This window comes from Aethalodelphis obliquidens, unplaced genomic scaffold (genome assembly GCF_003676395.1).
Source record: "Aethalodelphis obliquidens isolate GAN/ISIS:26980383/991018 unplaced genomic scaffold, ASM367639v1 scaffold2, whole genome shotgun sequence".
Lineage (NCBI taxonomy): Eukaryota > Metazoa > Chordata > Mammalia > Artiodactyla > Delphinidae > Aethalodelphis > Aethalodelphis obliquidens.
Window position 1 is genome coordinate 72,090,246 of NW_020837946.1, and position 27,899 is coordinate 72,118,144.

Sequence of the window (27,899 nt, forward strand, 5' to 3'; positions counted from 1 at the left end):
AAATCCAGGTTGCGGGAGAGTGAGAAGTGAGTGGGGCTATCTAATACTCTATTGGAAGCTGTCTGGTTCCTGTGATGTAAATCTATGCCAAATCTTTGGTAAGGCTTATCGTGGAAAAGGGCTAAGTCCCAAGCCAAGAGCAGGGTGGTAGGATATGGGGACAGCAAGTAATGAACAAATCTATTGGAAATCAGAAGTGACCATGACAATGTAGCCCCCTAGAGGCTCACAGATACCATGGGGAGGGCTTTGAACATCCAGTAGAGGCAGGATGGGCATCTGAGCTAATCTTACTTGAAGGGAGTGGCAGTTCCTGCTGACATCTAGACATTCATTTTATTTTTTAATTAATTAATTAATTTTTGGCTGCATTGGGTCTTCGTTGTTGCACGTGGCCTTTCTCTAGTTGCAGCGAGCGGGGGCTACTCTTCATTGCGATGCGCGGACTTCTCACTGCAGTGGCTTCTCTTGTTGCAGAGCACGGGCTCTAGGCGTGCCAGCTTCAGTAGTTGTGGCACGTGGGCTCAGTAGTTGTGGCACATGGGCTCAGTAGTTGTGGCTCGTGGGCTCTAGAATACAGGCTCAGTAGTTGTGGCACACAGGTTTATTTGCTCCATGGCATGTGGGATCTTCCCGGACCAGAGCTTGAACCTGTGTCCCCTGCATTAGTAGGCAGATTCTTAACCACTGTGCCACCAGGGAAGCCCTAGACATTCATTTTAAAACATAATATGTACAAATGCCATAGCCTCTTTGGACTTGGGTTCCAACTAAAGAAAGTCTATCGCACAGGAGGAACTTGATCGATGTTTGTTGAATAAATCGACTTTAATTTTTACTGCCATTTATTTACCCTCCTTTACTCCTATCATACTCTGTTTTTTTTTTTTAATCTGAGTGACCTCAGAACTAGCTATGTTTAAGTGTTCTCTTTATCCTCTTCCTCAACAAGAACTAATTTCCCTAGTGCTTCCTTCCTGTACCTCTTGTTAACCCCTGACAACTGCATGTTATCTTAATTTTCTACTTTCCCTCCAGAAGTTCCACTTCTCACTGTTTTCTCAAATTCCACAGCAGTCATTTCTGTGGCTGTTCCTGTCTCAGCATTCTCTCTCTTGCTCTCTCTCTGTAGTGTTTTGGTTTTGGTTTCTGGCTCTTGTGGCTAGCCAGTCTCCTTTTTATGGTGAAAGATTCTTAGATGGTTTACATAAATACTCCCTTTTGCTCCACCATATTTGTAAAATTCAATTTAGAGAGAGACAGAGACAGAGAGAGAGGGAAAAAGAGAGAGTGTGAGTGCACACTCATGCACACATGAGCACTTATCTCTTGGGGTGACATACTGAAGTATTTCTAGATGAAATTATTTAAGGTTTGGGATTTGCTCTAAAATAATCCAGAAGAAAAGAGGGAAGAGGGAGAAAAAGTGGCAGTGGGAGGTGGAGCGGGGTGTTACGGATAAACAAGATTGGCTGCATTGTTGAAGTTCTGTGATGGGTACCTGACAGTTCAGTATGATATTCACTGAACGTTTTTGTAAGTTTGAAATTTCCAAAATAAAAAGCTCAATTAAAGTCTGTTTATTAAAGATCTGCATGGGAGTCATTGATCTCCACAGCTAGCACATTTTTTTTTCCTGTACGTGACCTCATCCCCAGCACATCCCTCGCCCCCCACTGAGCCATTTCTAAACTTTCCATATTGGTTTGTTGGCTTGCCAACTTCCCTTTGGCCTAAGAGCTCCTGGTGGGCAAGGGCTAGTGTCTTACTCATCTTGGTAGTGCCTAGGATGCAGCCTGTTGAACTGAGGAGGAATGAGCTAAATTACCTGTCAGTAAACCCCCAGCCCTTCACTGACGGATGCCCCCTCCCCCATCGTCCTGGCTTTTGCTGGGTCTGTGACCACATATAGGGGCTTCTAACTGCGTGGGGTCACAGCCCACTGGTGCAGGGCTGCATTCCCCAGGAGGGAGAGGGAATAGCCCCTTTGGCTTTCTACGTGCGCAGCCCTATCACCACAAATTTCTCTTATCAGCCTGGTTCTTCTTCAAGATATTTCCAGTCATTCCAAGACAGTCTCCAAGATAATTCCAGTTTCCTTTCAGATCTGGAGTTCACATCAAACTTCCTCCTATGATTCGGTGATTCAAGTGACTGCAGTTGTGGGCCTAGGTTAATGTGCGGGTCCTCGCTGCCTAGCGTCATTCTGAGCAGCCTCTATTCCCCTGCAATTCACCTTCTGTCTCAGGACACAGAGAATGTCGTCCTTTTCTCTTTGCATTTCCTTGGGGTGGTTGGCCCTCATATCACCCTCTGGAAAGGCAAATGTAGCAGTGCTGCCATCTTTGCTTCCCATGTGTCTTATCGTCCTCCCCAGTTTCCTCCCTGCTGTCATCTAGCCCAAATCTTCAGCTTTCCTATTCTAGGTTCAGCTTGTATCATCTCTCATAGTTCTCTGCAACTACTACAGTTCTGGTGGCTTCTAGGACAATCATCCTGGTATCACCTTGCTCTCAATACCCTTTAAATGGCTTATTACAAATCCCTGTGTCCCTTTTGTCTTCTTCCCATTATGCTACTCCGAGGGTTCAACTGAGGGGTCAGATGTTCTTATGCTTGTATGACAAGGATCAGAAAGGTTGAGTGGCTTGCTTGAGGTTTATGACCTAGTAAGTGTCAGAAATAGAACCCCAGTTTCCTTATCACAGTCCAATGCTATACCTGGTACCCACCATCTGGCTTATACTTTGCTACTGTCCCCTGGGAAGTGATGGCTGACCTTGAACTTCTGTGCATTTATTTGCCTTGCAACATTTACCTTTTTGGAATATTTCTGACAATAGTCCCAGAGGACTGGGAACTGAGCTAAGCCAGCGTGGGGTGGTCAGGACTAACTGCCTTATTGATTCATGCTGGCGCTGACTGAAGCTGGCTATTGTCTCAAACAGTTCTCTTAATCCTGAAAAGAGCCGAACAATTCAGGAGAGGAGGTGGGGTGCAACATCATGACCACTGGACCTTCGCCAGGTGCCTTTGGATTTCCAGGAATTAGAGAAGGTCTTGGCATCAGGTCATACTCCAAGGGCTGTCAACCTGTAAAATGATGGGCTGGAGTGCTGACCCCTTCCTTGGGTAGAGAGAACTGCTGACTGTTGGATAGCATTATTAGTTAGAGGTGCAGAATGGTGGAACTATGAGTGGCAGCTAACTTCTGTGGCAAGAAAAATGTGGTTGTCCCCTACTGTCACCTGAGGATGCTTTGGCTATTCACCTGTGAGCATATGAAGTGTGTGTGTGTGTGTGTGTGTGTGTGTGTGTGTGTGTGTCGGAGGGTAGAAGAGCTACAGCAGGTTTCCCTCTCACCTCCACCTCCAGTTAAAACCAACTTCTATACCCCAACCACAATGTCCTGTAGCATCAGGGCCCCTCAGTTCTAGAGCATCAACTTTGTGGGAGGCCCTGAGTAAATCTCCCCTTGAAACTAGAATTCTACTTTCCGACCTGATTGCTTTGCAGAAGAGAATATGTCTGTAATAAACCTAATACTTTCATTTTCCCTCACCAAACCTTCAAAACAAACTATGTATTTATGTGGGAAACTGGAAAAGACATTTCACCTCAAGTGAAAACTTGAGCATGTTATACAAACACACTGAGAAGAATCACTCTTTACGTTTGCATAGAACGTTGGCCTTTGCAAGGCTCAGTGTACCGCTTTCTACCGCTTTCTAACCTTTGCCTTCAGGGAGAACTCACTGTGGGTGGAACCACTCGGTCCACATCAAGGAGAAAAGAGCTTATCCAGGGAGGTGGAGTGGGTAGTCCAGTATTCTAGATTCTCCACTTATTCAACAAAATTGCACGCGTAAACATCAATGGGATCCTGACTAGGACCAAAATGAGGCCCAGGAATGAACTGGATTTGCAATTTCAGATGCTTTATTACCTAAAGTCAGAAGAGAAGATATAAAAGCTGTTTTATTTACCAAGAAAGTGCACTAGGCCTGTGGAAAGTCGGTCCTTTTTGCTAAGCTCTCAGATATTAGAGGCAGTTGGCTAGACGGCTGTGTTTTACATCCCAGATTAACATTTTCGAGGCTGCTGAATAATGTAGATCCTTTTCAGTGGAGTGACCTTCTCCAGAGCAGGTCTGGGTTTTTGATGTGTCATGTGCATTATTGCTGGAAATTTATGGCTGAGCTAAAGGTGAGGAGGAAAGAAAAAAATGAGCATATTGGATCTTTTGGGTCATAAAGCATTAAAGTAGTAGAAAACAAAACAGCTGGTCAGAGGAATTTCACAGTTTTCTGTACTTCTTTGATAGTATCTTCTTTTTCCATACCACCTCTAGCTCTGTATCCATGGATATACTTGTTAACCTGGGTTTTCCCTCATTAGTGTGTTTCTAAGTTTTTAAAATTATAAAATATATTATATATAAGGTAATTATATATATATATATGTTTTGAAGTGACATTTTTAAAGGTAGAAATATCATCAGTCCTCCAATATTAGAATTTATTCTGGCACTACTATGCATATACGAAACACTATATGCTAAGAAGGCCATGGGGACACTGAAGAAGGTCCTGGGGTGGGGAGGAAGAACGCCTCAGATGTCAGAAGATCAGAAATAAAGAACCTCTGAAAGAAGTTAGGGGAGTTTTAGGTTGAAGTATGTGAAACTGGCCATTTTATAAGGTTCAAATAAACAGTCTGGTAAAGAGAAGGCTGAGGAATGACATATTAGCTTCAGGTAACAAAAGTTCTCACTGGTCATCTCTGCAGAAGACATCTATGAGGAAATGAGCTTAAATAGATTTAAATTAACACAGATTGAGACTTTGACAATAAGAGGAATTTCATATGGAACCAAGAGACCTTATGGAATTTACATTAAGGACAGCTTAAGATGGAAAGGATGCCCAATGTTGCAAGTCTTTCAGGCATAGTTTTCCTAGGAGGAGAATTTGGACCCAGAGGCCTTTCATTTCCATTCCAGTTCTTGGTTTTCAAGCCCACTGATTCAGTATAAAGGTACCTAAGAACACCTTCCCTAGCCAGCAAGGAAGGGATGCCTCAGCTCACCAGGAATTTAATTTATCACTATTGAACTTAGATGCCCTTGCCTTGACACTCAAATAAAAGGGGAGATAAACTGTTCATGACCCCAAACATCACTGTTTATGGTTTGTTTGGGCTCTTCTAAGCCAGGGAAAACAGATGTGCCTTACATCACTTCTCAAATGTCCCTGAGCATTCCCTTTCATGTGAAACTTGGCTCCAGAAAGTTCTTTCTTCTTGGTCTTAAAAAAATTAAACATACTGGAAGAATATACACTGAAGTGTTAACAATGATTATCTCTGAGGGGTAGAATTATGGGCAATTCCTAGTCTTTTTCTTTACTTTGCCTTTGTTTCTCTAAAAGTTTTCTTTTACAAAGAGAAGGTAAAAGTTATGTAATAATTAAACCCAAGGACGGTCTATGCTGGCATTCTAGTAGAAAGGAAGAAACATAATTGAGGTATTGGTTATAAGTGTTACTTTACAATCTAACAAAAGAGCTGCTGATTTATTTTTTTGTCAGATCAGATATCATTGGGCCACATGACATACATTTTACAGTGTGGTAAGGGCAGAGTGTTTTGTTTCGTTTTTCTTTTAACGTTAGAACCAGAAGGAAACTTAAGAGGTCATTGGCTTCAGTAGTTTTCTTCCAGACTAGGTGTCTTTAGTGTCAACTAAAACATATGGATTATTTCAGGTTAGCTCTAAATCACATTCAAGAGATTACAGGTAGGAAGACCTACTGGGCAAGTTACTTAAAGTCAAATGTAAGGTAAAGGGGGGTGAGAAAGGAAATGAACAAATAATTCTGATATAACAGAAATCTGGGCAATTAGCCAAGGTGAGATGGATGGGGCAAGATGACAAGGTGAGAAAGAAGAGAGAAAACCACAATGTTGATTGTTGCTCTTAAGGTGTCAGAGGAATGATGGGTGGAGGTGGGAAAGGAAAGGGGAGAGGAGAACGGTGTGTGAAGATACACTTATTGCTTAAATTGGCACTAACTCATTATTTGATCATTTCCAGGGTTATCTCTGCAATTCAGGGGCTACAATATTGATCATTTAAAAAATTGCAATAAAATACATAAAACATAAAATTTCCCATTTCAACAATTTTTAAACACACAGGTTAGCAGCAATACATACACTTACATTGTTGTATAGCCATCACTACCATCCATCTCCAGAACTTTTTCATCATACCAAACTGAAACTCTGTACCCATTAAAGAATAATTCCTCATTACCTCCTCTGCCAGCCTTTGGTAACCACCACCCTACCTTCTCTCTCCATGAATTTGACTACTTCATGTATCTCATAAATGTGAAAGCATGTAATACTTGTCCTTTTGTGTCTGGCTGATTTCATTTAACATAATGTCTTCAAGATTTATCCATGTTGTAGTATGTGTCAGAATTTCCTTCCTTTTTAAGGTTGAATAATATTCCATTGCATGTACATAGACCACATTTTGTTTATCCATTCATATGCTGATGGACACTTGGGTGGCTTCCATCCTTTAACTATTGTGAATAATGTTGCTATGAATACTGTTGCGCCAATATCTCTTCAAATTTCTGCTTTTAATTCTTTTGGCTACATATTCAGAAGTAAAATCGTTAGATCATACAGTAATTCAATAGTTAATTTTTTGAGGAACTGCCATATTGTTTTCTATAGTGGCTACACCATTTTACATTCTCACCAGGAATGCACAAGTGTTAGGGGCTACCTTTCAACTAAGGCATTTAACTGAGGTTGTAAGAGCTCTGCTCAACTGCGTCTCAAAAGAGGAATGCCACAGATCAGAATGAATGGGAGACTGCGCCGGGGGGCTGTTGGCCATCTGTGAACTGGTCTGGCAAAATTTAGGGGGAAAAAAATCAACAGGATTGAGAAAATAGTGGAAACAATTCCGACAAGGATAAGAGCCTTAGATAAACTGCCCATAATTATTAAATTACCAATGTACAAGTTGCAGAGGGTAAGGGCTTTATAGGGACAGGTGAAAATACAACCAGAGAGTCAAGTTCTCTTTCTCAAACACCCCACCCCCTCAATCAGGAACGTCCTAATATAGAAAGACTTGGGGGTTGTGGGTGGAGAGTCTACAAAGGGTCTTCAGATGATGGAACTGTAAATAATAGTCAATCATTAAATGCCCTGATTCTTTCCTGTAGATTTTAAACCAATGGAGATAGGAACATTTTATATTCAAGTCCAGACCGGAAGTAAGTAGGAATAGGTTTCTAACCTACAACCTGTGCTTTAGTCTGACATCTTAACTTTGGGGACACTTTGGATTTTTCATCGTTAATCTTTGTAAAACGATAGGGTTTGTAGAATGAAAGGTGTTTGTCTGACTCATTAGGGTAAAAGAATCTAGGTTAATCCCACAAGAGAAAGAAGGATATGTGTAAGGATTCTTCCTGGCTGTGGCTCCATCCCATAAGGGGCAAAATATTGAACTTGAAAAGCAGATCAATAGAAACTTCCACATTGAGAATTTACCTTCATTTTGGGTAGTTGTGACCTCAGAGCCTACATTTTTCGTTTCAGAGAAAAAGTCAAAGAAGTACGGTAAAAGTCTTTATGATTAGAGCTATGAAAGAAATTCTAGAAATTAAAAAGTCAGTGGCAGGTTTTGTTTTAGAGCCTGAAGTCAGGTGGTATTAGAAGACTGGCAGCTCTTCCATTCATCTTTGAAGTGTGTTATCTTCCAACGTGAACGTTGGCACTTAGATTTCCACACCCCGTTAAGCAAAGTGCTTAAAACAAAACATTCAGCTTGAGTCAATGAAATTCAAGGATCATCCTACACAGAACAAGAGAAACCTTTTTAGATTTGCAGATGCCTTTGATAGTTTCCTTTCCCCCAGGATCCCATTTCACATAGTCTCACTAACTTTGGCCCTGGTGACATAGCTGGCAGCTTGAAAAGTGGCCCCAATTTAACTAGGCTTCAACATTCCACCCCCGTCTGCACTATAACCCAGCCCCATTACTAATGGTTTAACTGGATACTCTTATGTTGGGAGAAGCTTCACAACTATTGCCAAACTTAACTTCTGTAACTATCCAGAGAATGAATATATTTGGCAGTATCATTCTCTCTCATTCCTTGCCTTAAAATAATTAAGTAAACAAGCAATCGTAGATCTCAGGGGAGCTATGTGACTCTAAGGGGTAGATGGAACTTTGTCTAAGACCAGGTCTCCTAGATTTCTATCTTAGAGAGCTTTAGGGTTATACAACCCTTCTTCTGCAGGAATAAACACATGATGTGGCCCGTCAGTGGGCAACATGAATTCTCTCAGTATTTAGGGCTGGAAGAGGTGAGAAAGACTGGCTAGAGAAGAAGGGAGGGTCCTACCTACCTTGAAAGGCAGTGGGGAGTGAAGTCTGTGTGGAGATGAGTGGGGGAAAGAGTGGGAGGGAAAATGTTAGGCTGCTTCCCACTTAGATTTGTACAATTCCAACCTCTTGGGAATTGTTTTCCAATCTCCCAAATCTTAAACCCTTGGTTGGCTTTAAAGTAGGGTATCCAGACATGATTGGCATATGGATAGAAATTTCCTGCCATGATTGAATGGTTGCTGAGCTCCTGTGAATAGGGCTATAACTCTCACTGTTTTGGACTCTAAGTTCTTAAACTGGTATGAAAATTAACATGGGTTCTAGGAACTAGACATAATTCTAGCTGAGGGCATGAAGGAATGTTAATAAATGTAGAGGCTATGACCCTCATTTCTGCTACTATATTTCTTCTGGCCAGTTATATATTGTTAGATCTTCATGACAATATATATTGTTGGGAAAATCATTGTAATGCAGATGAAAATTTATCATCAGATATCTCTCTCTCTCTCTCTCTCTATATATATATATTTTTTAATAAATTTATTTTATTTATTTTTGGCTGTGCTGGGTCTTCGTTGCTGAGCACGGGCTTTCTCTAGTTGTGGAGAGCAGGTTCTACTCTTCCTTGTCGTGCGTGGGCTTCTCATTGTGGTGGCTTCTCATTGAGGTGGCTTCCCATTGTGGAGCACGGGCCGTAGAGCGCGCAGGCTTCAGTAGCTGTGGCCTGCGGGCTCAGTAGTTGTGGCTAGTGTGCTCCAGAGCACAGGCTCAGTAGCTGTGGCGCATGGGCTTAGTTGCTCCGTGGCATGTGGAATCTTCCTGGGCCAGGGCTCGAACCCATGTCCCCTGCATTGGCAGGTGGATTCTTAACAACTGCGCCACCAGGGAAACCCTAAATCTCTATATTTTATATGTCTTATTTTTTTATATTAGGCTGTATAGTTATGCATTTCTTTTTTTAAAATTAAATTTATTTATTTATTTATTTTTGGCTGCGTTGTCTTCGTTGCTGCTAGTTATGCATTTCTTTTCATTAAAAAATTAAGGTATAATTTATCTACAGTAAAATAGATACCCTCTTTAGTGTTTAGTTCTATGGGTTTTCACAAGTGCATACCATCTGTGACCACCACCTCAGTCAACATATAGAACCGTTCCTTCACCCCCCAAAATACCCTCCTGTCACTTTGTGGTCAACCCCTCCTCCCACTCTCTGGCAACCACTGATCTCAGCAGATCTATTTCTTAAAAGGCATTGGTCTTTCCACCCCAGGTTGACCTTTTTTATTATGAAATCCTATTATGCTCCAGGTTGAATTATGGATTCAGGGAAGATTTTTCTTAGCTGTAAGGGACCATGTGGATCCCACCAACTTCCATATTCAAGACAGTGACTTATGGTAATCTTGGGACTTGATTTTATTGCTGGTCTCTTATCCTTTGCCTGGATTCCAAGTGATGCCCTGTAGGATATCTCCCTGGGAATAGAAGCTAACACTTACTGCAGGCTAACTGTGTCCGGCTCTGTGCTGAGTCCTTTGCACATGTTCTATACCTTCATTTTATTCTCACAACATCTTCGTGAAGTGGATACTATAAACCACATTCTCATTTACATATGAGGAAACAGAAGCACAGAGAAGTGAAGAAACCTGCCCAAAGACACACATCTAGCAAGTGACGGAGTCAGCATAGGACCCAGGCACCTGATATCCTTCGCCAGAATGCCAGAACCTGTTCTAACCAGTAATCTATGCAGTCTTAGCCATAGACCTACGCCAGTAGACATGGAGCTAAGTGTTAAAGCGGCTTTAAAAAAAAAAATAGATACAATTGCTGTTAAAAATATTTGTAACAGCACACCAACTCAATATTTTCTTATGATTTCTAAATACAACTTATTGTTGTTGTTATTTGATTCTTCTGTTTATCTTTGAGATTCAGAAGTGATATGAAAGAACAATATGAAAGGGAAAGAACCTTTATGTCATAGACATATGCACATGTGTCTATAAAAAACAATAAAGGCTCTGGCATCATATCTAAAGTACAGCATCATCAACCTTTACTGACCACTCTCTTTAAACATTTTATTTTGGGTTAACATATATTCTAGAGGAATATATCTATTCCACTTAGCTCTACTTACTGTGGACATTCTATTGCCCCTGAGGAAGAAGCGTTTAGTGGGCAGGGGCCGGAGAATGTGCATGGCAGGTCATATCATCCACCCCTGCCCTTCTTCTAAAGTCAGGAAGGCAAAGAGTCACTTATGACCACACCCCTTCCGATCTATCTGATGGGAGAACCAAGCCCCCCTACGTGAGAAGGCTCTGTAGCTTTCGTCTTTCATTAAGATCTTGCCTGATACTACTTGTCTCATGGGCTTCAGACACACCTTTTCTTTTCATTGCCATGAAACAGATGTTACTAATTAGAGCAGAGAATGCAGGCAGGTTGCTCTGTGTCGGGCACTGTTCTAAGAACTTCCTGTGTGTGAACCTCATTGATTCCACTCAACAGCCATCTGAAGTATATATATATCCTCTTCCTTATCTTCATTTTACAAATGACAGATCAGAGGCACGGGATCAGTAACTTGCTCTAGGCCTTAGAGGTAGCAAGTGGAGAAGCCAGTGCTAAACAGGGGTCTCAGAAATCTAGCTGCACAGTTTCTACTCTAATCTTTTTCAGACCCCTGATTTTGGTAATAACAGCAAGTCTTCCTTCTGCAAAGGACACCCGCCCAGTCCTGTCTCTTCAATATATATGGGGGCAGCAGAAAGAGTGGTCCTTCAATGCCTGAATTCAATGCACCCGCCCCCTAGAAGTAGAATAAGGACCCTCACTCAGCTCACTTACAACATTTCAAAACAAAAGATTGAATCCAAAACTAAACCACTGTCTACGTGGGAAGAATTTTCTGAGTTTCCGGAGCTACTTAGAAAGAATTCAAGATACGGAAATAAAAATAGCAATGGTCAACCACCTTCATAAATAGACTTTACTAGATAAAGTCAGCCAGTGCCCAGGCTTCCTCCAGCCCCCAAATGGTCAACCCTCCACCACCCACCCTGGCCTCAAATCAAACATTTCCTGTTGGGAGTGCAGTGGTGGGGAGGAAGTTCAAAAAGGGCTGAATTCCCAATACACAGGCTGCCTTTTTTTTATAACAACAGGCCAGCATTTCCAATAAATATTTGGGATGGCAACGTCAAGTTCTGCCAATTTGGCATCATGATTCTTGCTTAATTTACTATCTTATTTTTGAAATGATTTATTAAATAGACACTAGGAATTTGGGAGCATCAGCTTTTCTCATCAAAACCACTTCGTGTTCCTTGAACTGAGAGCAGATTCTTTCACAAGGACATCAAACCTCTGAGTTGGAAATCACCCCAGTGGTCATCAGCTCATTCACCCATGCAGCCCGATCGCATGGGAGGCTGGGTGAATACGGGCTGGGAGCGTCACGTGATGCACCTCCCCCACGGCTCACCTTCTCCAGCGTATCGTTCAGGGCATCCATCATCTGTATTTTGGCAGCATTTGCAATGGCACTGTGAAGATGAAAAGAAACTTCACATAGAAATGGAAACTTTCCCACTAAAGGGCTAAGCCATTTTTACAGGGGCTTTTCTACTTGGACTTTAAGCTTTCATTCTGCTTGGCTACTTCTGGAAGACAAAAAAAAAAAAAAAAAAAGTCCTACTCTGTATGCCCATGTACTACAACAAGCTTTGCAGGCCAACTTATTATCATTAATATTTTTAAACTTTTCATCCAAGTACAGCATACATGCAGAAAGGTGCACATGTTATCGACATACAGGCTGGTGAACGTTCACAAACTTGTAACAGTAGTCAAACCAGTTACCCCTAAGAATAATCACTACCCTGACTTACAGCCCCATATATTAGTTTTGACTTTATTTGTATATCATAAAAGGTACCATACAGCAGGTACTCTTTTGTGTCTGGCTTCTTTTCTCGGGCCAAGTTATTTGCTGGGAGAGTTTCAATCAGGGCTGAGCTTACAGTGCAATTTCTTGAAGGGAACTCTGCGCTTGCCATACTTTTTTCTGGATGGTTTGTGTTGGTTCGTAGAAGTTATTGGGGTATGGACACAGATTGATGACGCTTAGAAATTTATTTTCTACGCTATGTTTTTCAAAAGCTATTCTCCTAGAAGATATAAGGATGTGTTTGTCCACAAAAAGGAGGAAATCCTATCCATGCAAACACTCACAAAGCAGACATAAAGAGCAGAGGTGACTCATGGGGGAGCTAGGGAAGCTTCAGGGCCTCTCACTGCACAGTCTCCTTTCAAGGCCCTGGGAGGGACCCTAGCCATTTCATATTTGCAATTTTGTATGATTTTTCCTTAAAATGGTCCTCCAATTCGATAAGATTCAGCTTCCACATACCTATATCTATCCCTGGTAAACAGGACAAAAGAGCTATTTTTCTGCTGTTTTAAGTTCTGTAGTGGGCCAATTCCCATCTTTTAATGACTATTAGAAAACAATTGATTTTTTGTTTGTTTGTTTGTTTTTGCGGTACGCGGGCCTCTCACTGTTGTGGCCTCTCCCGTTGTGGAACACAGGCTCCGGACGCGCAGGCTCAGTGGCCATGGCTCACGGGCCCAGGCGCTCCGCGGCACGTGGTATCTTCCCGGACCGGGGCACGAACCCGTGTCCCCTGCATCGGCAGGCGGACTCTCAACCACTGCGCCACCAAGGAAGCCCTGAATTTTTTTTAAGAGGGTTCCAATCAGCACTTTATGACTCTCTAGGCAGCTCCTCTTCCTGCAGTGTTCACCTGATGTTAGAATTAACAGTAAGTCCCTTTTGCTGAGGTGCAAAGAAACGGATGACTTGTCCATGGCTGTCAACTAGAAGGTCATTTCCAAGCTATGACTCTAGCTCCTGAGCCCCTGGCCCAGGCGTGTTTACCGGTGTCACACTAAACAGGGCTTACACTTGAGTCAGGTTTTAGTAGCAGGATAGGTTTCTGAAGTTAACCAGCTGGCAATTCAATGACAGTGTGACGTCATTTACAGAGTGCTTTCTCTGTTCTAGGAACTGTCCTAGATGCTGGGTCAGGAGATAAATAATATGTGACTCCCACCCTTGAGGACTTATAGCTTTGCTTTAATTATGCGATAGTTATTTTCTGATTCAGAAGAAACAAAAGCTTAATGCCAAAGGGGCAAATTTTTAAAAATTGAGCTATAGGGCTTCCCTGGTGGCACAGTGGTTGAGAGTCCACCTGCCGATGCAGGGGACACGGGTTCGTGCCCCGGTCCGGGAAGATCCCACGTGCCGCGGAGCAGCTGGGCCCGTGAGCCATGGCCACTGAGCCTGCGCGTCCGGAGCCTGTGCTCCGCAATGGGAGAGGCCAGAGCAGTGAGAGGCCCGTGTACCGCAAAAAAAAAAAAAAAAAAAATTGAGGTATAGCTGACATATAATATTACATTAGTTTCAGGTGTACAACATAATGATTTGATATTTGTATATACTGCAAAATGAGCACCACAATGAGTCTAGTTAACATCCCTCACCATACATAGTTAAATGTTTTTTCTTGTAATGAGAAGTTCTAAGCTGTACCCTCTTAGTAACTTACAGATATACAATATGGTATCATTAACTATAGTCATCATGCTATAATTTCATCCCCAGGGCTTAATTATTTTATAATTCTAAGTTTGTGCCTCTTGATCTCTTTCACCCATTTTCTACCCCAGACACCAATCCCCTCTCCCCCGATCTTTGGCAACCACTAATCTGCTCTCTGAACCTATGAGCTCGAGTTTTTGCTGTTGTTGTCCTGTTTATTTTTCTTCTTAGATTCCATATACAAGAGAGATCATATGGCACTGTCTTTCTCTGACTTATTTCACTTAATATAATGCCCTCAGTGTCCATCCACGTTGTTACAAGTGGCAGGATTTCCTTCTTTTTTATGGCTGAACAGTATTCCTCTGTATATATGTGTGTGTGTGTGTATCACATTTTTTTATCCATTCATCTGTCGATGGACACCTGGGTTGCTTCCATGTCTTGGCTACTGTAACAATGCTGCAGTAAATGTGGAGGTGCATGTATCTTTTCAAGTTCGGGTTTCCTTTTCTTCAGACAAATACTCAGAATTGGAATTGCTGGATCACATGGTAGTTGTAGTTGTAATGTTTTGAGGACACTCCATACTGCTTTCCACAGTGGCTGTACCAATGTGTATTACAAGCTATCAGTGCACAGAGGTTCCCTTTTTCCCAAGTCCTTGACACAACTTGGTATTTCTTGACTTTTTGTTAATAGCCATTCTGACAGATGTAAGGTGATATTTCATTGTAGTTTTGATTTGCATTTCCCTGGTGATTAATAATGTTGAGCACATTTTCATGTACCTGTTGGCTATCTGTATATCTTCTTTGGAAAAATGTCTATTTAAATCTTCTGCACAGTTTTAAACTGGCTTGTTTGCGTTCCTGCTACTGAGTTGTATGAGTTCTTTATATATTTTGGATAGAGTATTTCATTTTTTAAAAATTTAATTCTTATATTTTAATTTTATTATATTTTATTATTATTACTTATTTTATTTTTGGCTGTGTTGGGTCTTCGTTGGGTCTTTGTTGCTGTGCATGGGCTTTTCTCTAGTTGTGGTGAGCGGGAGCTACTCTTCATTGCGGTGCACAGGCTTCTCATTGCGGTGGCTTCTCTTGTTGCGGAGCACGGGCTCTAGGCACGTGGGCTTCAGTAATTGTGGTGCACGGGCTTCAGTAGTTGTGGCTTGTGGGTTCTAGGCACGCTGGCTTCAGTAGTTGTGGCTCGGGGGCTGTAGAGTACAGGCTCAGTAGTTGTGGCGCACGGGCTTAGCTGCTCCACGGCATGTGGGATCTTCCCGGACAAGGGCTCGAACCCATGTCCCCTGCATTGGCAGGAGGATTCTTAACCACTGTGCCACCAGGGAAGCCCAGAGTATTTCATTTTAAAGTAGAAAAATCCTCAAAAATTTTCCTTCCCAGAAACTGAGAAGAAAACTTTTAAAGTGATCTAAAAAGTAATTTTATACAGAAAGAAAAAGCCCCGAGAAATTCCATAGCCTATTTCCCTCCACACTTTCTTTCTCAGACTGTTACCATTTTAACTCTTAAGGATGTATCTGAGCATCCTCTATTTCACTCCTTTTGAGTCACTCATGAGCTCACCTATGGAAACCATCCTGAAATAGGCTCTGAAGCGCCTCTACTTGGAGGAGCTAGTTTCACATGTTCACTTCTTTTTGAAGGCACTATTTTTCTTACCCAAGGCATAGAGGGGCTGGGCCACTTGTACATGAGATCCAGCCCATGGCTCTCTGCTTAGCTCTGAGAAAGGTGCAGTGTGTCAAGGTTACTGCAGAAGGAGCAGGGAGAAGACAACCTCCATATCCAAATTCCTTCCAGATGTGCCAAATACAGTGGCCATTATTTTCTAAATAATTGAGTGAGGAATTTAAAATAAAAGCACATTTATTTTTAATTCAGATTTGCTTCAGCAGAAAGCATATTACAAACACAAGGCCAGCTTAGGGACAGTACTTTAAAGGCTAAGGTGAAAATGAGATCCAGGGATGTGAGTCCTGTTTGGGTGCATTCAGGACCTTGCTTTTTAAGCAGGAGGCAGTTGCGCTGGCTGCAGGGAAGAGGAGGATGGGCAGAGAGAGTCCTCCAGAGGGTAGCTAACCCCCTCTCCCACGCTGACCCCCACCCCTACCCCACCCCACCATGCCAGCTGCCTCTAACTCTGGTTAGTAAGTGCCTAGGGAGCCTTGGTTTGTCCTAAGATCCGGCGAAGCCTCTGACTTCTGGCAGTAGGGTCACTTAAAAATCAAGATGAAGAAGGAAAAGAAATTAAGCAGTCCCCTACCTTGTTTTCTCGAATCCCGTTTTCTTGGTGTGTCTCTCCAAGAGGCCAATTTCTTGTTTTTTGGAAATTCGCTTTCCTCCAGCTTTCACTATAAACAAATAAGCATCAACAAGGGAGTCATATTTAGGGCAGCAAGAGAAAGTTTGCTTTGTTATTCAAGGTATGAATTTACTGTAGATTTGAAGAATTTCAGAACTTTTTGTAGAGCTAAACTTTAATCTAAAACAACATGATCAAAAGGTACCCTGAACTAGCATAACAGAAGAAAAAATATTTTGGGCAAACAAGGTGGGAAGGAGAGAAGGGCTAAGGTTTTTGCTTGTCTGTGTTCGGAGAGGGGGACCTGAGGCTAAAAAAGGCAGAGGTGTTTACACCTTCGATTTGGGGAGGAGATAACAATTTATTCCCTTAGGCATTTTACTGAAAAACATTTTTTCTTATTAGCAAACCAGTTACATTCTTCATGACAGCAACTGACAATTCCAATGTGACCCTTCTGTTTTCCCACAAGATTAAAGTGCAAAGCTTGCAAAATTTTTTTTCAACCAAAGCTTTCAAAAGCTAGATTGAAGAATGAGCCAAAAGTCAGGGCATGTGGTGGTAACAGGCATTTAATTCAAGAGAGATGCTTCTGATCCCACCAGATGCCCACCTTCCATCCCAGACCCCAAACCTCTGATGTTGGAGGAGCTCAGATGTTCTAATGAGTAATTAAACTGCATTAATAATCCTGCCATTCAAGAGATCAATTAATGTTAATTAGGCTACAGATGACCTAACAGCAATTCAAGTGTTTAACAATGTCAGATGAAATCAACTTTTGAAAAGGAGCAGCCCATTTCAGACTGCAAGTCAAAGCAAATACTTTTTTCTGTTCCCAGGAAATTTGCACATCTGAAATCTGACAAGCTCAAATGAGAAAAAGCTAAATGGATGTTGATTTGTTTGAACCTGTTAATTCTTTTTATGGAAATGTCAGATTGGCAATTTTCTAAAACTGGCTCCAACAGAGTGAAAAATAGGAAAACCTATTTCTCAATGCCCTCGTGAATTGACTTCATCATTTTTCTTTTAAAATTATTATTAATTAATTTTTTGATTCTGTAATAGTACATGCATAAGGCACACAATTCAAAAATCATGGAAAGGTCTGCAGTCTCCTTTCTACCATTATTTTTAAGCCTCCAGTTCATCTCCCTAGATACTGCTATCGATAACAAGTCCCTATGTATTCATCGATAGACATTCTATACACATACCTATATATTTTATTAAATGGCAGCATACATTGTTCTACATCTTGTTTGTTTATACTTTTCATTCAGTCATGTACTTTGGAGTAAGTTCCCTATCGATATATATAGAGAGAGAATGTCTTTCTTTTTTAACATCTGCTTTAAAATTTCTTTATATGAACATTCTGTGTTTACTTAACCAATTTCCAACCGCTGCACATTTTAGATGTTTCTAATCCATTGCTATCACAAACAATGCTGCAGTGAATATCCTTTGCATATACATAATTTTGCACAAGTGCAAGTATATCCATGGGATAAATTCCTAGAAGTGATCCTGTTAATTCTTAAGAGTATGTGCATTTGAAATTTTGCTAAATCTTGCCAAGTCACCCTTCACAGTGGTTGCACCAGTTTACAATCTCACCAGCCACAATGACAGTGATTGTTTCCCTATATCTCAAGCAACAGTGAGAACTAGAAAATGTTTGGCTTCATCAACCAATAAGAAAAAGAAAGGTAATTTGCCTTTCTAATATTTTATTAAAAGTTGAGCTTATTTCTGTGTTTCAGAAGCCAGTTGTATTTTCTTTTATAAACTGTTCACATTTTTGGTCCATTTGTCCTGTTGGACTTCTGTTCCATTAATCTCTCTGTTTATATGCCATTACAACTTTATTTTAATGATTGTAGCTTTATAACATATTAAAAAAAATTTTTTTTTGGCCACACCATGCATCATGTGGGATCTTAGTTCCCTGACCAGGGATCGAACCCATGCCCCCTGCAGTGGAAGTGTGGAGTCTTAACCACTGGACCACCAGGGAAGTCCCTAACATATTTTAATTTTGATAGTCCTTCTTTGCTACATTTTCTTTGCAGAATTTTATTAGCTATTCTTATTTATTTTTCCACATGAACTTTTGAATCAGTTTGTCAATTTCCTCCAAAAAATCCTGCTGGTAGTTTTTTAATGGTCTTGCTTTAGATTTATAGATTTTTTTTTAAAGGGAAAATTCGTATCTTTATACTCCTGGTTGCTCTCTATTCAAGAACATGGTATGCTTTTCCATTTTCTACATTTTCTTTTGGGTCCCTCAGTAACTTGTTCACATAAATCTTACACATTTATTGTTAGGTTTATTCCTTAAGTATTTTCTCTTTGTTGCTGCTGTTGTAGTTGTAGAGACGGTCTATTCTTCCATTATAGCTTTCACAGATTGTTGTTCTTATATTAATATCATTGATTTTATACCCAGATCTTATTGAATTCTCTTATTATTTATAATATTTTTGTTGACTCCCTTAGGTTTCCCAGGTAAAAAAAATTTATATAATCTGCAAATAATTATAATATTACTTTCTCTAGAATAATATTAAATAGTGGTGATGATGGACATCTTTGTCATCCTAATTTTTTTTTTTTGTCATCCTAATTTTTAATGGATTGCTTTTAGTGTTTTCCCATTAAGTATGATGTATATACTTAGTTGGGTATACACACACATATTTACAATATATATAATGTATATTCAAATATATTTCTTTCATCATATTAAGGAAATATCTTTCTATTACTGTTTCATTGGGCTTAAAAAATTACAAACACATGTTGAATTTTATCCAATGCCTTTTTATCATCATGTATACAATATGGTTTTTCACCTTAATGAAGTTAATTATATTAATAGATAAAAATTTTATAAATATATATTAATGAATACTTTACTATCAAACCATTCTTGCGTTCATGGAATAAACTCCACTTGGTCATTTTGAATCACCAAGTTTTTTTTTATTGATTTTAAAGGTGTCTCACTAGAATTCTGTATATTAGATACAGTCCAGGAAAAAAATCCTATTTTCATACATGGTCTGCTTTAAATTCACACACATACACACACACACACACACACACACACACACACACACACGAAAAAAAGGCATACAAAATAATCAGCGACAGAAATGAAATAATGTGGAAACACCTTCTGAATAGCCCTGGAATACAGAGATGAAATAAACCAAGGGGTGGCTTTTTCTGGAAGACTGCTTGAGAAGGGTGTGCCACTGTATGAGGAGTGGTGTGGTTCATAGCCTCTTCTACCAAGAGGAATCAAATCACAATAGGTCTAGACCTAGAGCTTGGGCCTTCAGTATCTCTCCCAGCAGTATCTTTCATCCTCCTTGTGACAAATGCTTTTAAAACATGGAGTGCTGTAATTACTTTCTTATTAGTGTTCCTTTTGTTTTCTCTGATGCTTTTGTTTTTGCACGTTTTCTTCCACTGGTTATTATAGCCAACTATAGAAGCACACTTGTTATAGTTAAAATAAGCAATAGTTAAAAGTGAGGAGACCTTTGAAATGTTGAGCTCTGTGCCACTCACTTGAAAGAGCACAGACAATTTAGAGAATGTCCAGATGAGAGCAACCAGAGTGGAGAAGGAGCCGTGTCAGACAAGGAACTGGGAAAACTGGAAAGATGGCTTCTGAGGAAGCAAAGACTCAAGGGAAGCTTATAGTACCATCTTCAAGGAGTTTAGGGGCTGTCTTGTGGAGGAGGAAGGATTTACTGGTAAGGAAATGTTATCTAGGGTCAGAAAGCTCTACCCCCTCCTGTGCCCTGTGACCTTGGGCAAGATAAACTCCTCTGAGGCTCAGTTTCTGCATCCTTCAAAAGGGAATAATACTGATTGTTTAGGTTGTCCTAGGGAATAGACGTGACATAAGCAGCTGGCACATGGTAGGCACTTAATAATTAGTAGTTATTATTATTTATATTTATGTTTTTCCAGAGGAGAGAATGGAAAGCAAAGAATGAAAGTTCCAGAAAGGCAGAGTCTGGCTACATATAACTGTGTTAATCAAAGTGAAGAAGATTGTGTAGTACAATAGTATATCTCTGGTCCCTTAGTGTGTTAAAGTAAAGAAAAGAAGTGTATCTGCCATGAATATTTTAGAAGGATTTTGGGGAATTTGGTAGAAGTTGAACTAGATGATTTTTATTGTAAGGTCTTTACTATGATTCTAACTCTTCCCACCTACCTACAAAAGAAAATCTATCATGTCCCTCCCTTTTGAAAAAATATAGTGTACTCAGAGAAACAAATCCCAAAAGAAATGTAAAAGGAATGTAAAGGACTTTCCTGGTGGCCCAGTGGTTAAGAATCTGCCTGCCAGTGCAGGGGACATGGGCTTGAGCCCTGGTCCGGGAAGATCCACATGCTTCGGACCAACTAAGCCCGTGCACCACAACTACTGAGCCTGCACTCTAGAGCCCGCGAGCCACAACTGTGGAGCCCGCATGCCACAACTACTGAAGCCCGTGTGCCTAGAGCCCATGCTCTGCAACGAGAAGCCACCGCAGTAAGAAGCCCACACACCACAAAGAAGAGCAGCCCCCGCTCGCCGCAACTAGAGAAAGCCCACGTGCAGCAACGAAGACCCAACGCAGCCAAAAATAAATAAATAAATTTATTTTAAAAAATTTGTAATCACATAATTCCATGTTTAGGTCCTTTCAATACGCAAAATGAACTAGAGATTTTAAAATGTTAAGAGAGAGATGTTTTGGATAGTTTTGTTAGAAAATCTACATTGATGTGGAGAAAATGAAACTTTGCTTTCCTATCTCTGAGTAAGAGGTATAATTTTGTGGCCGCTTTTGTAGTTTATAACTTTTCGAAAGTTGACCCTTGAGTTTAGAATGCTATATCGCACAATTTTTCTTGCAGGCTTATCTTTCTTTATCTTGACTACCCTCTACCAAACACTGTGCAAGAGCTTCTTTCCCTCATTAATCAGTGGAGAATGTGTGTGAAAAAGCTGACCACCACAGAGGTTGGGGCAAACTCTGCCTTGTGACTTAGAACGTTCATTTGAAGATTTTAATTAAAAGGTTAGATGTTTGCAAAACGCTTACTTTGCATTCACCGTTGAGTTTTTGGCATATTCTAAACTGTCAGTCAAGACAAAAGACTCTCATCAGGAAAAGCAAGGAGAGAGGGCTTCAGAGGGAGAGGGCTTGACCTGGGCCCACTTTACTGTCACGTCTCTGCCCCTTCTCACCAGCTATGTGGCACTGGGCATGTCCCTTGACCTTGCTGATTTTCAGTTTGCTCCTCTGTGAAACAAGGATGAGGGTTCATCATCAGTCTGCAGTACTGGTGCTGTGTCTAGAAGGCTCTGTGCAGTGCCAGTCACACAGGATTGAGTGAATGGCAGCCGTTCTTGCCATCAAACCCCTGTCCCTGTGACCTGTGGGGTAGTGGGTCTCGTAACCTCTCTGTTGAACCTCACAGATTGACTCCCAGAAGTTGACATGAGCAGACTGGAGTTGAGAGAATTAAGCCTCTGGTGTTTGCTTTTTAAAAAACCATACTAACCCTTCTGCAGCTATGGTTTCCTCCCCATTTTCTGCATTAGTTTCACCCTTGGGGATACACTCCCCAAACTTCCGTCTCTTTAATGAGCCAGAAAATGGATTCTCTCTGGGGGTTCTCAGTGGTGACCCCTTTGATGGCTCTGACTCATTTGCCTTAAAACAAATTAAAGTGCAAGGAATATACAAAAACTCATGAACTGCTGCTTTTTCTGGTTCATCACATATGTACTCGGTCTCCTTGGATTACCTTCGACTCACACATTTTTGACTGTTCAGGTAATGGAGTTCTTAAAAACTGAGAGCGAGGCAAACCAAAGCAGCAGAAAATCCTTAGCAGAAAAGCTAAGCTTCCTAGAGCCCAGGCCGCCTCATGTTTAATGTAGTCTTGTTTTACAGCATAAATTTATAGCCAGGATCCACAGAGGTACAATATGTTATATTAATATACATAAAAGAAAAACCACTAAGCACCCCCTGTGTAGGTGGGAAAGTTACAGCTGGCCGACTTTGGAGCGGTTTCATTTTCAACCATGATGGAGCAGGCATGTGTATCTTTCCCACTGCAATTTTCTTCTGCTCTGATGACTGCAGTAGTGCCGAATGCAGCCTGCAGACATCAGGAGGTCTTGCAATTGAGGAGAATCATTTCTTTTGATGGCTATGTGTTTTACTAGGCCTGCATTTTACAGGGATTCACATTCATGTGCTGGGTACCTTACATAGGCTATCTCCTTTAATAGTCATAACCACCTTACACTATCAATGTTATTTATTACCGCCTGCTTTAGAGATGAGAAAACTGAGGCTCAGAGAAGTGTAAGGGAAGCGGGGTTTAAATCCAGGACTGTCTGATTCCAAAGGCCATGTCAGACCTTTCACAGACCTTTCATCATGTCTGTGTCCTACTTTCATGGACCTGTCCATTGCCTATAAAAATCAGGTGAAATTTAATGGAATTCTGGCAATGAATTATTTTTGTTCTATAAATACAATTTTGTACAGTAGCTATCTGGTTCAGACTTAAAATATATAGCGAGACAAGCTGAAGGATGAGGCTTCTTTGCTCCCTTGTTCTCAGTGGGGAGGCAGAAGTCTTCCTTCATCTCCATTCTAATTACCCCCAACTTTTTATCTGTAGTGTCACAGTTCATAATAATTAATTGTCATACCAGAGGCATTGTGACATGCCTGATGGCGTCACGGTGGGCTATGTACACAGAGTAATTAGCAATCATTAGTGGCGGAGACAGAAAGTTCCTGGTGGTTTCATTCAAACTTTCACTTGGTGAAGTTTATCTCTGTGATCTTTGTGTATAAACGTCATTTAGCAAATCAAGTGTTAGCTGAACTGTTTTATGAAGGATGGGGGTGGAAGTGGCGGGAAGAGAATGGCGTTTTCTTTTGTCCTTGTGTAGAAACTTCTAATAATTTGCATCGATAGTTCTTGATCATTATTTAGCATCATTAATTTTAAATATAGATAATGTTACATATTTCTAAATCCAATGACAAACATAAAAAGTCAGGAGTCTGCCACAGGAGACCAGGACAGGGTGCTGAGAAGTGGAAACTCAGAATTAGTAGTAACAATTCTGACTTTGGCTGGGCTGCTCACCAGAAAGCCACTGAACCTTGTGTCAGTTTTTGATGCTTTGTGAAGTTTATACCTGCCATCATCCTCTGCAGCAAAGATGACTGAAATAATCTTGGCTCAGAGGAGCCAAAGAATGATACCAGTAAATGAATTTTATTAATGGAGAAAGGCAAGAACAAAGAGGTCAAGTTGCTGAGATATTTCTTAAGGAAAAAAGAAGAAAGGCAGTTAAAAGAGCATCAAATCAGCTAAAAATAGGCCTGCATGCCTCAGCCAATCTATATGAACATATGGTTAAGTACAATAAAACTAATTTCCATATTCCAGGGAGTGGATATAAATAGCATACCTTTTTTACAAAAAGAAAAGCACTGTAGATGCTTTGCAAAATGCCTTGATAGCTACCTTTTCCAGTCAACCCCTCCCACACTAGTGTCCTTATTAAAAAGTGCTCCTCAGCTTGGTGACAGACAAAAGACATTACTGATCACACTGCCCGACCCCAGAGCCTGAGAAGGGAGAGAAAAATTGGGTTGCTCTCTTCAGTGTGGAAGCCGGATTGGCTGGGTATGAAGTCGGATGACGTACAGGCATCTCCGGGAGACTGAGTCCGAAAGCTGGGACCTCTAGGGAGGAATGTTTCCATGGCAGTAAATTACCTTCCAGGTGTGAATGGGTCGCTGCTAACCTGCAGCCAGGGAGGGAAGGTCCAAGCTCACCACCTGCTCCTTTCCACCAGCGCCCAATCCCTTGTACTCCCACATAGAATTAGGTTTTCATTCAACCGGGCCTGACAAATCCCCAGGTGATTTTTACACAGAAGCCTAAAAGGATCAAAGACAGGAGGAACTCAGGTTGGAGGAAGTTAAAGGAACAAGGGGAGGTTGAGAGCCTCTGCTCTGTTGGGGCACCTCTGTGGAAGGCGCAGCGTGGAAGGAGGGGCAACAGCAGCTGAGGGGGTCTTGCTGTCTGCAGGACAGAGGGTAGGTGGGCAGCCTACCTGCAGGAGGATGCCCCCCTTTCAATGCGGAGAGCTGGACTTGCACTTCACTTGCCATAGCGCGGGCCAGGGCCAGGGTCAGTGCCGGCGCTCTGGAGGCTGAGTGCGGCTGCCCCACTGCACCCTGGCTTTATATGGGCTGGGGGCGGGGTCCCTTAAGGGCTTTGCTGAGCAGCAACAGGGCTTGTCATCTAGCTTTTCTGGGAACCTACATATTGGGGGCAAGTTTTCTCTTAGAAGAAAACTTTCTTATTATTCCCTTCATCTGAGAAGTCAAGGTAGACAGCTAAGGGGACTCTTTCTTTCCCAGGAGGAAGGGGAAAGGACCAAGCTCAGTGGAATTCTTTTTCTAACTATTTATCCATCGAGTTTGTATGGTGCACCTACAATGTGACAGGTTTTGTCATATACTCGCGTGACAAGGAGGGCAAGACAAGATCTTTGCTTCAAGACATCAGCTGTTTTTCTGAGGAGGCAATTATAAGACAAAGTGTGATGCCTTTGTCTCAGTCTTTGCAATGTCAAGCATCTATACTAAGAAAGTAAAATTGGGGATGTGCACAGAGATTTCTGCAAGGGATGGTAATCATACATTTCTCTCTCTCTTTTATTTTCTTTTTAGTATTGATTGGAGTCCACATAAACACCCCCAAATAGAGAGGGATAGTTAAATTAATTAAGATATAGCCATGAGAGTACTATGTACTCATTACAAATTGTGTTTTTGAATAATATTTAATGTTGTGAAAAATATTCATGGTAAGACAGTGAAAAAGCAGGCTATAAACCGAGAGATGCCTGCTTTGTTAGAGAGAAAAAGTACAAATGCAAGCTTAGGCATTATTGTATCTCCAGTGCTATCAAAGTTCAGCAAAAGGCAGGTGCTTAGAAACGTCTCTTTGTTCTTCAACACAATTAAAAACTTCCACTCTTCAAAAGACATTGTTAAGAAAATGAAGACCAGCCCCAAACTGGGAGAAAATATTGGAAGAGCATATTTCTGACAAGTACTGGCATCTAGAATATATAAAGAACTCTTACAACTCAATACAAAGAGAACAACCCAATTTAAAAATGGGAAAAAGGGGCTTCCCTGGTGGCGCAGTGGTTGAGAGTCCGCCTGCCGATGCAGGGGACACGGGTTCATGCCCTGGTCTGGGAAGATCCCACATGCTGCAGAACGGCTGGGCCCGTGGGCCATGGCCGCTGAGCCTGCGCGTCCGGAGCCTGTGCTCCGCAACGGGAGAGGCCACAACAGTGAGAGGCCCGTGTACCACAAAAAAAAAAAAAAAAAAAGGGAAAAAGATTTAAACAGAAACTCCACCAATAGAGATATTGACAACGTGTAAGCACATAAAAAGTTGCTCAACATCATTAACTATTAAGGAAATGCAAATTAAAACCACAATGAGCTACACCACATATGCATTCATATTAGAATGGCTCAACTAAAAAAATTGGAAAATATAACATGCTGGTGAAGATGCAGAGCAACTAGAACTCTCAAACATGGCTGATGGGAATGCAAATTGGTAAAGCCACTTTGGAAGTCTGGTATTTCACATAAAATTAAACATATACTTAGTACATGACTAACAATCTAATTCCTAGGAATTTTCCTAAGAGAAATGAAAACACATGTACACATAAAAACCTGTGTGCAAATGTTTATAACAGCTCTATTCTATAATTGCCCAGAGATAGAAACAACCCCAAAGTCCATCAACTGTAAAATGGATAAACGGTGGTATATCCATAGAATAGAATACTACTCAGCAATAAAAAGAAATGAACAGATATTTGCAACAACATGGGTGAATCTCAGAAGCATTATGCTAAGTGAAAGGAGACTAAAAAAGCCACATATACAAGTCTATTTATATGACTTGAAAAGTCAAAATTACAGAACAGAAATCAGACCAGTGACTGCCAGAGGAGGGGGTGAGGAGAGAGGTGTCATCATAAAGAAGCAGGAGGGGACTTTTGGGGGTTGACAGAAATGTTCTGTATCTTGATTGTAGTGGTGGTTACATTCATCATACATCATACATACATCACACGACAATGGTGAATTTTACCGTATGCAAATTATACCTCAGTGAATAAAAATATCTATTTGTTAAATAAATGAATGAGAATACTCCAAAATGTTGAGTGGTTGTCTGTAGGTGAGAGTATCACCTGTTGATTTTTACTATCTTTTCTCAGTTTTTCTGTATTGTTTTTAAAATCAGTAGAAATCAATTAAATTGTTTTTTTGGGAAAAAGTATGCTATAGCATTGACCAAGGTAGGTACATGCTATGGGAGCAAAGAGAAGGGATCATCCATGTTATAGGCAAATATTCTGTGAGTGGCCTTCCCTGCAGCGCCCTGGACTAGCAGCTGGGTATCAGAGGTAACACAACTCCTTCCTTGTTGTCAGAGAATCTCACGGTCTCATGGGGGATGTAGAAGGTGAGGTGAGAAGGCTAAGAGGATTGCTTTGATGATTGACAAGGGTTATAGCAGCAAGGTTCAGTAGAAATTTCTGTATCTGCTCTGACCAAAAGGGTAGCCACAAGCCACATGTGATGTGAACACATGAAATGTGGCTGATGCAACTGAGGAACTGAATTTTTAATTTTAATTAAAATAATTTAAATATAAATAGCTACATGTGGCTTGTGGCTACTGTTTAGAATAGCTGTAGCATAAAAGCTAGACATGTGACTGTCACCCAGATCTCACTGATTACCCTCTGCTTCTACAGGTTACAGATGGCAAGGAGGACATCAAAGGCCAACCACCTCTTAGGAGAGTCTGTACTGAGGACAGCCCAACTGATGGGGCTAAAACATAATGCATGCCCAAGCTAGGAAGACTTCTTCTGAGCACATGCTGCTTTATTTAACCATGATGTCCTATCAGATAACTTTCCTTTTCACCTCATTCATATGCAAAGCCTTCGAGAGTAGACATATGTTGTGAACCTCCACAGGGGGAGTTAGTAGGCAACATTTCCAGAGTTGTTTTCATTATGAAACCTTTGTTCGCACGGCTCTGAATAACAACTCTTAGAGGTCGTGCTCTTGAAACCCAAGTAGGAAAACTCTGATCTAAGGGACGGGAGTGATGGTGTTCAGGAGGTGACGGTGAAAGAGAAATAAAGGAAGAAACGGAAGAATTGATTAGAATCCACAGGGCGTCCTCTATTCTCCTCCCAACACTACACATTAAACATGAGCCTCATGGAGTAATAGGTGGTAGGCTAACTTTTGTTGTTCCTTTTACCCCAACATGGAAAATATGTATAAGTTAATAACATGACTATAAATGAGGATATATGAAAGACAGCATG

General features: G+C 41.1%; 1 protein-coding gene across 1 annotated transcript; it reads right to left on the minus strand.

The window, feature by feature from the left end:
* Positions 1–3,917: 3,917 nt before the first annotated feature.
* DAPL1 (death associated protein like 1) lies at positions 3,918–24,618 on the minus strand. Its single transcript, XM_027130766.1, has 4 exons — positions 24,561–24,618; positions 16,346–16,433; positions 11,930–11,990; positions 3,918–4,200 (listed from the first exon to the last, which is right to left on the minus strand). Exons 1-4 carry the CDS (start codon positions 24,616–24,618, stop codon positions 4,084–4,086), a joined length of 324 nt encoding a protein of 107 aa, XP_026986567.1. The 3' UTR covers positions 3,918–4,083.
* Positions 24,619–27,899: the final 3,281 nt, after the last annotated feature.